At 35.0% G+C, this 13433-nt stretch overlaps 1 protein-coding gene across 1 annotated transcript; it reads left to right on the top strand.

The window, feature by feature from the left end:
• Positions 1-1867: 1867 nt before the first annotated feature.
• Positions 1868-2810, top strand: LOC130957120 (uncharacterized). Its single transcript, XM_057884007.1, has 2 exons — positions 1868-1955; positions 2491-2810. The coding sequence occupies exons 1-2, from the start codon at positions 1868-1870 to the stop codon at positions 2808-2810; spliced, it is 408 nt and encodes a 135-aa protein (XP_057739990.1).
• Positions 2811-13433: the final 10623 nt, after the last annotated feature.

Below are 13433 nucleotides of genomic sequence, written 5' to 3'. Positions count from 1 at the left end.
AGAGTGGCTACAACTAACAACTATATTGTGAGACAATGCCGACCTATTCGTATGGACCCGCTAACATGCCAGGGATCAACCCCGACATTATCTGTCACAAACTGGCAATTAACAAGGCAGCCCGACTAATAGCATAGAAAAAGCAAAACCTCGAAACAAAAAAGATTACGCCATCTCTAGAAGAGACTAAGAAACAACTCGCCGCTGGATTCATCAGGGAAATACGATTTACAACGTGGCTGTCAAACATGGTAATGGTAAGAAAAAACTTAGGTAAATGGCGCATGTATGTAGACTTTACAAATCTTAATAAAGCTTGTCCTAAAGACGCTTATCCGCTACCTTGCATTGACAAATTAGTTGATAATGCTTTCGGTTTTAATAGCTTAAGCTTCATGGACACAGCTGGTTACAACCAAATTCTAATGCATCCTGAAGATTAGAGTAAGACAGTCTTTATAACAGAATTCGGTATTTTTATTATACAGTAATGCCATTTGGTCTAAAGAATGCAGGTGTCACATATCAGCGACTAATGGACAAAGTATTTCAAAAACAAATAGGACGAAATATGGAGGTCTATGTTGATGATATGGTTGCAAAGACATCGGCGTAGGGTTCCCACTACACCGACTTGCTAGAAATTTTTGATCAAATCCGAGCATATAACATGAGGTTAAATCGGAGAAATGTGCTTTTGGGGTACAAGAAGGCAAGTTCCTTAGTTTCATGCTGACCTCTTAGGGAATCGAAGCAAACCCTGCAAAATGTGACGCTATACTAAACACGACAAGCCCAAAAACAGTAAAAGAAGTACAATAACTAGCTGGGAGAGTAGCCGCATTATCACGATTTCTTCCAACAATAGACCGATCATACCATTTCTTTCAAACTATATCTAAGAACAAATAGTTCAAGTGGATCGAAGACTACAAAAGATCATTTTCAGAACTAAAAGGCATCTTATCATCGCCTCCAATACTCCAGAGACCAATAAAAATTGGTAAACCATTACATTATATTTATCCATTTCTAACCATACTATAAGTTTGGTACTTGTTATTAAAACAGGAAAACTACAAAGACCGGTATACTTTGTCAGTAGAATCCTACAACCAGCTGAGGTACGATATCTAAAGGCTAAGGCATTACTTCCAAAGTCATACAATAATAGTCAGAATGGACCAACCTTTACAACAGATCTTGACTAAGTTAGAGTTAGCTGGACGACTGATAAAATGGTCCATTGAACTCTCAGAGTTTGATATCCAATATCAGGCAAGGCCAACCTTGAAGTCCCAGATATTAGCGTATTTCGTTTCTGAATTTATGACAAACAAACAACTTTAAGAACCAAATTGGAAGTTGCGTATAGATGGGGCATCAAACCGAGAACGTAGTGGAGCAGGAGTGTTACTAAAAGACGGAGACACGGTAATAGTCAAGCAGCATTATACTTCTCTTTCACTGCAAGCAACAATCAAGCAGAATATGAAGCCCTGCTGGCAAGACTAAAGCTTACCAACAACCTCCAAATAACTTGGCTCACAGTTTTTTGCGACTCCCTAGCTCCTAGTCGTGCAACAAATTAATGGAAGTTTCCAGGTACGAGATCCTTTGCTTGAACAATACCGGCTCATAGCAAAGGATTTCATTTCAAAATTTGACAAGTTTGAAATTATTCATGTACATAGAGAGAAAAACACTCGACTTAATATATTATCTAAATTAGCAACCACAAGGACAAGCACACATACACCAACACTATCACAGTTAACACTTGAAAAGCCTAGTATAAACTTAACATGCATATTAAGTATTAGACAGGCAAGCGATTGGAGGACTCCTGTTCTTAATTACATAAAAAATGGGGTCATTTCGAACAAAGAGTCAAATCCATGACTTTTCCGACGAAGAGCAAGCTTCTACACAAGCATTGGGAACAACTTATACAGGTGAGGCTTCTCACAACCACTACTAAAGTGCCTCGGTAAAGAAGAGGCCAAAATTGTTATGACGGAAACACATGAAAGTGTGTGTGGAAACCATATAAGAGGATGAAGTCTAGTAGCCAAAATACTTCGGACAGGATACTATTGACTGACAATGAAATGAGATTGTATAAGTAAAGTACAAAGATGTGATAATTGCCAAAAACATGTGATTACAACAATACCAGCCAAACAATTACACAGTATCGAAGTAAGCTGGTCGTTCTATAAGTGAGGACTAGACATCCTTAGACCATTCTCGAAAGCACAAGGACAGGTAAAATTCCTTTTAGTTTCAATAGATTACTTTTCAAAATAGATCGAAGCACAACCACTAGCACGAATAATAACTGCAAAGGTAAGAATTTTTTTGTGGAAGAACATTATATGTAGGTATGGTATACCAGGAGAGATCATATCCAATAATATTAGACAATTCACGGCCATAAGCTTGCTTTATTCTAACAAAACTTCAATATTAAACATCATTTTAACTCAGTAGAGCATCCACAGATAAATGGACAAGTAGAAGCTGCTAACCGAGTTTTATTGCAGACTATGAAAAAGAAGTTCAGTGATGTAAAGGGGGAGTGGGCCAACCTCATCCCCAAAATTTTATGGAGCTATAACACAACCATTCAATCAGCTACTGGAGAAACCCTTTTCAAACTGGTTTATGGAGCCGAGGCAATGATACCTGTCGAGGTTAGCTACCCAACTTTAAGAGCCGAGTTATATAATCACAATAATAACACACTCACAAGAACAACAGAGCTAGACCTTGCCGACGAAGACAGGGAGGTGGCAACTATAAAGTAGCTTGCAATGAAACAACTCATAAAGAGGAGGCACAACAAAAAAGTAATCCTTAGAGTATTCCAAGTAGGAGACCTCGTTCTTTGACGAACAGAAGAAGCACAAAGGCCTTCAACCCATGGAAAATCAGCCGCAAACTTGAAAGGTCATTTCCGAGCTATAAAAGTTCTCGGATGGGGGCTTATCTACTACAAACACTAAGGGAAAACCCTATTTTAGGACCTTGGAATATTTTCTATTTAAAGTTGTATCAGTCATAAAATACTACATTATCATCGAATGAAGGTACTCTTTTTCCACTTTGGAGGTCTTTTCCCAAAACATGGGTTTTACTCAAAAAGGGGTTTTAACGAAGTCAGATGCTACATCTTCCTTATATATACTAACACAATGCAATTCATTTTATGTCCCAGTTCTATTCCTAGTATTAATATTTCTATATCTACTTGACAAACATGCAATCAACCAACCTAAAAATATAAAACCATATCAAATATTTCAAACAAAGGAAACTGAGTTTCATACTCGGCAATTGTCCAACAAACCCACCAAATAAAACTGATATTATTGGAAATACTAGCAATATTCAAACAAACAAAACATAATGAAGGTTCTAGAAGGTTTAGAGAATGGGGTTGAATCTATAGCCTTCTTTAACTTTGATTAATTAAGCCTTAAAACCAAAAATTATTACTTGGCTTCTGTTTAGTCTGCGCAGTGAATTATGTAGGAGACAATTCTATTTTGTCTCGTAAAACTAGAAAAATAGAATCAGAGCAGAAAGGAAGAAGGTGACACAGCCATATATCCTAGTTCAGTTGCCTAGTGCAATGCAACCTACATCCAGTCTCCGCCATAACGTTGGTGAAATTTTCACAATCTTTTAAGTATTACATATACCAATTCTCTAAGACTCAATATAATCTTATTTGAGACACATCAAGATTCACCATAAACTTGATTTGGTTATGCAACTACCTAAACTAGACACACTAAGTGATTACCCAACTTAGCAAGGGGTACCTCTTAGGTACTTGATACAAAACAGAAAACCAACCAAAGGAAATCTGAAATCACTCTTGGCTTTTCTCTCAAGTGTTTCACTAAACCTTTTTCACTCTATGGCTTTTTCTCAATACCTTTCTTTCTTGCCTTTTACCTCAGATAGAATACAAAGAAAGATATATATTGAAACAGAAATACAAACAGTAAAATATGAAGGAGATGATGATTCACAACCTTGACTCTATGTACTGAAACCAACTTCTGAACTCATAACCTTGTTCTTCATCTTGGCAGAATGCTTCCTTTAGTGTAGGTGTAATGCTTCCAAGACTTCAAACTCAGTTTGTGAAGTTACACACTTTGCTCTCTCTCTCTCTCTCTCTCTCTCTCTCTCTCTCTCTCTCAAGTTCTCTCTCCTTAGTCTCCAATGAGAAACCTTTTTTTTTTGTACCTTGATCAGAGCCTTGGTTAGAGAGTCAACTTCTTGGACTTTGGGCTAGCAGAGATCCTCCCTTCTCTTTCTTCAATCAACCCCAAAATTAGGAATTTTAAATCTGATTATTTTCTTGACCGAGGAGGACAGAGCAGCAGAGATTTGTTTGCTCAGTTATAATTCCAAATTCAAACCCGTAAAATTGTGCTTTGACTCCAAGTAACATTGTAAGCTATTGATTTACTCCAGATATGATCAGACACCACTTTCTTTAATTTTTTCTAAAATTGTGTTGCAGAGAGTTGGAGAAGAAGTGAAGAAATTAACTTGCATGCAAATAGAAACAATTACCGTTAACCTCTGAACAACCTTAACATGCTTTTGATTAAGTTGATTTGACATTGGCTTTCTAGGATTGCTTTCTCTTTTCCTTTTTCTTTGATGTTTAGGTTCGAAAATGAAGCTCTCTCTCTCTCTCTCTCTCTCTCTCTCTCTCTCTCTCTCTCTCTCTCTCTCTCTCTCTCTCTCTCTCTCTCTCTCTCTCTCTCTCTCTCTCTCTCTCTCTCTCTCTCTCTCTCTCTCTCTCTCTCTCTCTCTCTCTCTCTCTCTCTCTCTCTCTCTCTCTCTCTCTCTCTCTAGTGTTTACCTAAAATAAACTTGTGAAGCTTAGCTTAGGTTTGATTCACTAAAGTTTGATTGGGATTGAGCTTGGTCTGTGGATCATTTTCCATTCAGCACACTTGAGTGCATTTTGCATTGGTTTGGACTGCAACAAAAATAACTTTGGGCCTGCACACTTGAACCAATACATCAAAAATCATTTGGGTTATTAACCAAACTTAATCATGATTGTCATCATTAATGTGTTAATTATTTTTCTAACTTAACACATAAGTTTAAATATATATATATATATATATTACAAATCAATCTTCCTTATCACCTATGCTTGAGCTCTTGCTCTTCTTCTTCACTATAGTATCATCGTCCACCAATTCACCATTCACAACAACTTTTGTGACATTGAGCTTCAAAACGTCTGCCTTTGGAAAGAGGATCTTGACCTGAGAAACAACTCGGTTAAAACCCTGGGCTAACGCCTCATATACCTCGGTCTCCAATTCTTTGATCGGGCACCCAGTTGATCATTCTCACTTTTCACTGCCTTCACTTCCTCTTCAGAAGAAAGTCGTATACGCTTCCCCTCTTTAACCTCGGTCTCCTTCTACTTCAAAGGAGAAGAAAGTTCAATGATCACTTTCTCTTTTTCCTCAACAACATTGGATAGCTTCGCAATACTTGCCGTATCTTTCTGATCTTTTTCAAAAGCAAGCTCTTGCGTCTGACCAATAGCCACGAGGCAAGCACCAATGAACTATGAGAGCCCAGAGTTAAGTTATAAACAACACAAACATTAAAATACAATTCAGACAAAAGGATACTTGCAAAAAATAACTTGCTCCTATATGGCCGACTTCACTAATCATCTTGGCATCATCAAGGAACTGGCAGAGCTCGTCATCAAAAGTAATAAAAGGGAACAGTCTGGACCAAAGTGACTTATCATGATCATCCTCAAGATAGTGATGTAGTCTCTTCTGAGATTCATACGTCGACTCCGCCAGCTGCAAACTCACCTAGTCCTCATTTTTTGGCTCAACCACCTCAACCACCTTCCCTTTTGGTTGCCCTCTTTTCTGTTTCCTTTATTCAGCTCCAATTGCACAGCACCAACACCTGTATCCTTATCAGCATTGGCGGTCGACCCTTCCTTCTCATTCTTTTTCCTTTGGCTAAAGAAAGATTTCAGACCAGCAGTGGTTATGGTTGGGGCCTTCTCGGCTGAAAAATCAAAATGACCTACCATTAAGTTCATAAGTCAAAATACAACAGAAAGCTTACCAATCTAAATTACCTATGTAATCCAAAACTGCTTGCTTATCAGTGTCCCACTTCAACAATTTCGCAATGAACAACAAATACCTTAATTCCAACATTTCAAATAAAAATTCCATAATAATATCATCATCAAGAAGTCTATCATCAACATCCAAAACCTGTACAGACTCCGCAGACCAAGACAGAGGGAACCTCTCCTCCAAAAACTCATTCACATAAAACGGGAACTCTTTTACCACACTCCTAACTTTGACAAACATGGTCTTGAAGTCTTTAAATGCCGATTTATACAAAGCAAAAACTAACCTACCAGAGTGACTACTCAAGTTCACCCACAAATCGCGTCTGACTCTCTTAGCCTGAAATAAAGAGAAGAACAACCTAAGCGACGGAGGATGCTCTAATACCTCCATCAAGACCTCAAAAGCCATAACAAATCCCCAGGAATTTGGATGAAGCTGAGTTGGAGCATAGTTTAACCAATATAAAACGCCACATTCAAATTCTGTAAAGGGTAGCCTAACACCTAACTCAGTCAAGACTATACATATATACAGAAATACAACCAGTCACCAGGTTTCTCACAAACATGATCCTCCTTTCCACAAGGTAACAATTCTATTCTTATTTGACTACCATCCCTAACCTAAACATTAGAACCCAACATCCTCACCGATTCATCATCATTAAAGCAAGAGGTACAACTCTTTACTAGCGTCAACCCAACTATATGGGTCATTTTTCAAAATCACCAACTTAGCTTTTACGATTATCAACACAAAAATAAAGAAACGGAAGACACAGAGAAAATTCAACACTCACCTTTTTTACTCATTCTCTGACAAACGAAGGAGTTTCGTTCCTATCACAATGTCTACAAAGATGAAAAGTTAGAAAAAATAACAATAAACTTGATACATTCAAAGAAACCAAACGGTTACTAACAATCAAATCGTTTCAAATCACTGCCATCAATAAAATCCTCCATTTTATACATTAATCTAACGGTCAAAGATCCATGAAACACGCACCACGATCTCACATCAATCAATCCACTAGGCACGGAAAACTAGACACGCATTAATTATAAGACTTTTCATATTCTGTACGAAACCAAGACGAGGTTAGGGGCTAGGCCATCCCGACGTAACACAAAATCTGTAGTCGAGGTATATGCGCAACTGAAGCTCGCCTTTGTTTCCTTCAATACAAGGCAAGCTTGGGGCTATGATACTTACGCTATACTTCGGCCAAATGATCAAATGGTAGAAAACCTCATAACTTGGAAACAGAAAAGATAAGATCGGTTACGAGGAATATTAGTCAACGATTATCAACAAGATGTTACCCTAGAAGCGATATCTCGAATTATTAACAAGAATCTCGGCCACACTCCAAAGCAAACTACCAAGTTATTCATCTATATAAACGAACATATAACGACGACATACACACAAGTCTCACAGCTTACTTTTAATATTCATTAAATATCGTTAAAGTTCATTTTTAACTTAAATATGGAATATCTTATATAGATATTTCTGTTGCGGTGTTCTGGCCAAGTCCACGTATAACTCTTCCAACCAAATAACACAGGGTGTGTTTGGTAAACACGTTTAAAGGGAAAAAGTACGTTAGAACTTCTTGAAAGTTTCAATTTTTTATTTGGCTAATTTTCTTCTCTACAAACGCGAAGTGATTTTGTTCATAAAACTACGTTTACAAGGAGCAATAATTTATAGTTTCTTCGTTGCACCAACGTGCTTTTAACCACTACCTTAAACATTTATTTTTCTTTTACCAATTTTATCCTTTATACATGTTATTGCATTATTTATAGAATTCTTATTATTTCTCTCTAGATGAACTCTTTTTTTATTATTTATTATTTATATTTTTTATGAATTTTTTATTTGACATTATATATTTTTATAGTTATAATTTTTGTGTATTATATTTATTATTATCTTTTTATAATAGAATTTATTGATCCCATTAGGTAAAATAAATTAAACAAAAAATTAACTATAAATAATAATAATAGTTAAAAATTATAACGTATTAAAAAAGAATACTAAGAGTATTAAAAATATACTATATAAAAAATATATAAAAAAAGTATAAAAAAAATTAAACATATATAAAAAATAATATTATAATTTAATGTCATGTCATTTTAAGTAATTATCTATCTAAAAGTGATTTTAATTAATATTATTCAAACAATATTTATTTTATCAAATCAATTTTAGTATAAAATTGCTAAACATAAATCATGTTGACACAAATTTACTTCTACTTAAAATTAATTCTATAAAATCATTTTTATTCAAACTCTAATTTGACAAATCAGAATATAAACACACACTATTTTTAGACAAAAAAAAACACACACACTATTTGAAGGAATCGCTATAATTCGATTGAATCCTCACGGACGGAACAGAAAGATTAGGGAAGTTAATTAGCAGGTCAACTATAAATTACATCATATGGATTGGAGTGTTACCGAATCCCAAAATGTTTATTAGTGAGTACTGAGTAGTGACAGCGATATTTCAGGAAATGAGATACATTACACAATGACGGGTAGGTTTAGTGCAACTTTAAATTAACCCTTTATCGTCATATATTGTTTATTTCACTAATCTCGTATTTTATTCTCTATTAGTGTTATTGGATTTAATAGATGAAGGTAGTAGTGTTAGAAACATAGTTAGCGGGACCACGCGAAAGTTATACAATTAATTAAACAGAAATATTAGAGGATCAATAAAATTTATTATTTTAGTCAGTAATTAATTATTAATATTTAAAAGTATAAATTAAAAATATATTATTAAATTATTAAATTAAAAAATTAAATTAATAACTAAAAATAATAATAAAAAATATTAAAAAATTATTAAAATATATTATTTATAATTATTAATTAATTATTAATATTTAAAATTATAAACTAAAATATATTATTACATTATTAAATAAATTAAATTAATAATTAAAAATAATAAATAATAAATTTTAATAATCCTTTTAACAATTTTCAACAATAAATTGATCCCATTTTTTCTTAGTTAAAGCCTTAAAGGTATAGAATATTCCAATGTTAGTAGCGGCGAATTGCCATTGTCAATCGTCAATTTGCAGTATTTTTTGGGTTTGAGAAGTCAAGTTGAAGTTTTATTACATGGAAATCAGCAGCATTGACATTTCATCCATTTGAAAGTGATCCAACACAAAGGACTAAACTATGGTTCGGAAATTGTAAAAGATCAACTTCCTTATCTTGTTTCATTTCTATTCAACTTTATCAATTATTTAACAAATTCAAATCAAGACAAACTTTCGCACAATATAATCGCTGTATTAATTAATCCATATTTTAGTTATAACTCTATTTTAATACAGTGTACACTATAATCTTTGATATATTCCAAATTCAAATTCAATACACTCATAATTGGATTTTTCTATTGCAAATTTATAATTAAACCTCTATATGTGTATTATTTATATAATTATGAGTTTAGTGTATGTTGTAAAATGGTATCAAACTTGCAATTTAAATAACTTATAAGAATAAAGTTAAAGAGAAGAAGACTTGTGATGCAGTCTTGAGTAGAAAAAACAGAAGAAAGAAGAATGAGATTATAATTAAGAAAGGAATTTTGGAATAATTCAATTAATTCAAAGAGTCAAAATTATATACAGTATATATAGTTGTACAAATAAGAAAAATTAAATAACTAATTAGTGGTGTATAATTTAAATCTAACAAATTAATCAACCTGCCAATTATACAAAAACAAACTCTAACAGATTGTTATTTTGCTGTATTTTAATTTTATTGGATAATACAAAGTATACAGCTGTATTATGTTACAGCCCCGCACAAGTTGGTATTACTTGGGTTGTGCAAATCAAGTAAGCCCAGCTTGGAAATCAAGTGAGAAAATGGCTTGGGAGCAAGGGGTTTAGTGAAAAGATCTTTAGGTTGATCGCTAGAGATAATGTGCCTGAAATTAGAAATTCCTTCTTTAAACTTGTTTCGAACCACATGACAATCTACCTCAACATGGTTGGTTCTCTCATGGAACACATGATTTGATGCAATGTAGATAGCCGAATTATTGTCACAAAATATCAACCGAAAGAAGAGGGTGAATGTCAAATTCCTTTAACAGCTTGAGTAACCAAATAAGCTCACAAGTGCCATTAGCAAGGACACGATATTCAGCTTCTGAGGAGGACCTTGAAACTGTGACTTGCTTTTTACTCTTCCAAGAAATGAGAGTGTTGCCAAGAAAGAATCAATAGCCATTAATGAATTTTTTAGTGTTTTTGCAAGCACCCCAATCACAATCTGTGTAACCAGACAGTGTAAAAGATTTGTTGCTTGAGAAAAATAGGCCTGTTGCTGGAGATTGTTTAAGATATCGAAGAATTCGATAGACTGTCGTCAAGTGAGCATCAGTGGGTGAATCTATGAACTGAGATAAGCACCCAACTGAATAGCTAAGGTCAGGTCTTGTATTTGTAAGATATAAAAGTCTGCCCACCAATCTGCGATACATGGTTGTATCAGGAAGAGGAGAACCTGAATCCTTAGACAGGGAGGTAGTGTACTCCATAGGCATAGAAGCTGGCTTGGCACCAAGTAAGCCTTCCTATGATAATATAGTGCAATACTGGTTTTGTTACGCGCTACCTCCATACCAATAAAGAACTTGAGGATGCCAAGATCTTTAATATTGAATTTATCATCTAAGAAAATCTTAACAGCCTGAATTTCATCCAGATCGTTCCCTGCCAGCACTAGATCATCCACATAAACAAGGATGGCAATAAATCTTGTACCGGTGGATTTAGTAAACAATGAATGATCATTTTCAGATTGAGTGAACCCCAAGTCAGCAAGAGCAGCAGAGAGTTTGATGTTTCACTGGCGACTAGCCTGCTTCAAGCCATACAAAGACCTCCTCAACTTGCAAACTAACTTGGGGTTCGAACACTGTAATCCCTTTGGAAGCTTCATGTAAACATCTTCATAAAGGTTGCCATGAAGGAAAGCCGTATTCACATCAAGCTGATGAAGGTGCCAATTCTTCGCTGCGGCAATGGCAAGGAGAACCCTCACAGTGCTCATCTTCATAACGAGACTAAAGGTGTCAATGTAGTCAACTCCGGAAATTTGAGTGAAGCCTTGGGCAACAAGCCACGCTTTGTGTCTCTCGATGGTTGCCATCCGGATTGAATTTGGTACGAAAGATCCATTTACAACCAACTGCATTCTTCCCAGGAGGAAGAGGAGTGATGATCCAGGTCTTGTTTTGCTCAAGAGCAATGAGTTCTGCCTCAATGGCCTTCCGCCAACAATCATGCAAGACAGCCTCAGAATAGTGTTTGGGATCCGAGTTATTTATGAGAGAGAAAGTAAAGGCTAGGTGCTTGGTGTTGAACCTATGCACAATTACTCAAGAGGGGGGGTGAATTGAGTAATGCAACAACAATTAATCTTTTTGCGAAAGTTAAAGACAATATACAAAAGTGTTATTGTACTAGTATTTTTCCAAGAGCTTAACTCAATTGCTAAGCATTTATAAGGAGCTTTTACTTTCCAATAGACACCAACTCAAATAAATTGATCAAGCTTTTCACCAATCGGACTTAAGCCACTCCTTAAGTACTTACGAAGCTACTTTTCGATCACAATTTATTTGCTCAAAAGTAAAAGACAATAATATTGAAGAGATGAGTTTGGAGAGATGCAAACGCTATTTAGAGTGGTTCGGCACAATCCTTGTCCTACGTCCACTTTCTTTCTCAATCGCAATTGAGAAGTTCCACTATTGCCAAGCTTCAAGGTGCTCGCGCAAAACCTTTTACAATCCGAGTCCTTAGTTTCTAACACCTCACGGTATATGATCACCACTCGTATACTAACCCACTCCACTTAGAGATACCTTCTCTAAGATTTGCCTTGAGTACTTAGTATACCTCTTTGGTATCCTCACCGACTATAGTGTTTATAACTCTTGACTCAACCTTGGAGATCACACTCCAATTTACAAAGTGTATAAGAAAAACAATTCTCAGAGAATTGTTGAGATGAAATGAGTACTCTCTAGAAGAGTGTATGATTACAAGTTTTGCACTATTGAACCAATTGATATTGCTCTCTCAAATTGTGAATTATAACACCTTAAAAATGTGTAGAATGAAAGAATATGAACAAGATAGTTTTCTAAGATCAAAACTTGTGAAATAAGGCTTCAATCCATCCATTTATAGATTCCCCAAACCTTAGAAACGTTGGGGAATTAATGGGATGGAGCATTTATGTCAAAACTAGCCGTTTTTTATGTTTTTGAATTATTTGCATCGATGCATAACACTTTGCATCGATGCAAATGTGTCTTTGATGCTGAAATTTGAATTTTCAGCTAGGTTGCATCGATGCAAACATCTTTGCATCGATGCAACAAGTCGTTGCATGCTTTGCATCGATGCAAGATGAGTGTGCATCGATGCAAACCTTAAAGAATGGCTTAAAATCACTTCAAAATGCTTAGGATTGATCTCAAACTTGTTGGAGTCAATTCCTATGCTTTTGTACCTTTGAAAACAAGTTTTTTTAAACCATTTGGCTAGCATCGAATTGCAAGATGTGCATCAAAACATTTTGTGAGTGTGTGTTGAGAGATTTAGCAATTGGTTCTTAACAAGAAGTTACCTAAGTCCTAAGACACTATACTTGTCTTCAAATGTTGTGGACTTGAGTTTCTTGTTGTTGTTGTGTTGCTTTCAACTCTTCATTCCTCAACGTTGAATGTTGGTTGATCTTTCAATCATGCTTGTTCATTCAAGTTGTTTGTTGGTTTGTCTTTCATGTCGTTTGTTTGGTTTGTCATTCATCAAAACCTACGAATACAAACTTCGCATACAAGCAACATGATTTACAATTTCCCCCTTTTTGATAATGACAAACCAATTTTGAGGATATGTATTTATAAATGATTTTGAAAGTAACAATAATGCACTTTGTTTTATAGAAAGCTTTGGAGAAGACTTCACAAAAAAATTTTGCAGGAGTTCCCCCTAAATATGTGCATTTGTTCTTTTAAAGGGCGTTTATCAAAGAAAACGATTTAGATATCAAAGTTTTTGATTAGCGGAAGTCTTTTGAAATCATTGTTTTGCAAACTTATTTCTTCTTTTCAAATCCTCAAACTTCTCTTCCTTTTTCAAAAGTTCAAAACTTCAAATATCCTCAAACTTTTCTTCCC

This window comes from Arachis stenosperma, chromosome 10 (assembly GCF_014773155.1).
Source record: "Arachis stenosperma cultivar V10309 chromosome 10, arast.V10309.gnm1.PFL2, whole genome shotgun sequence".
Lineage (NCBI taxonomy): Eukaryota > Viridiplantae > Streptophyta > Magnoliopsida > Fabales > Fabaceae > Arachis > Arachis stenosperma.
The sequence above is the reverse complement of the archived record's forward strand: the minus strand, read 5'-3'. Positions and strand labels throughout refer to the sequence as shown.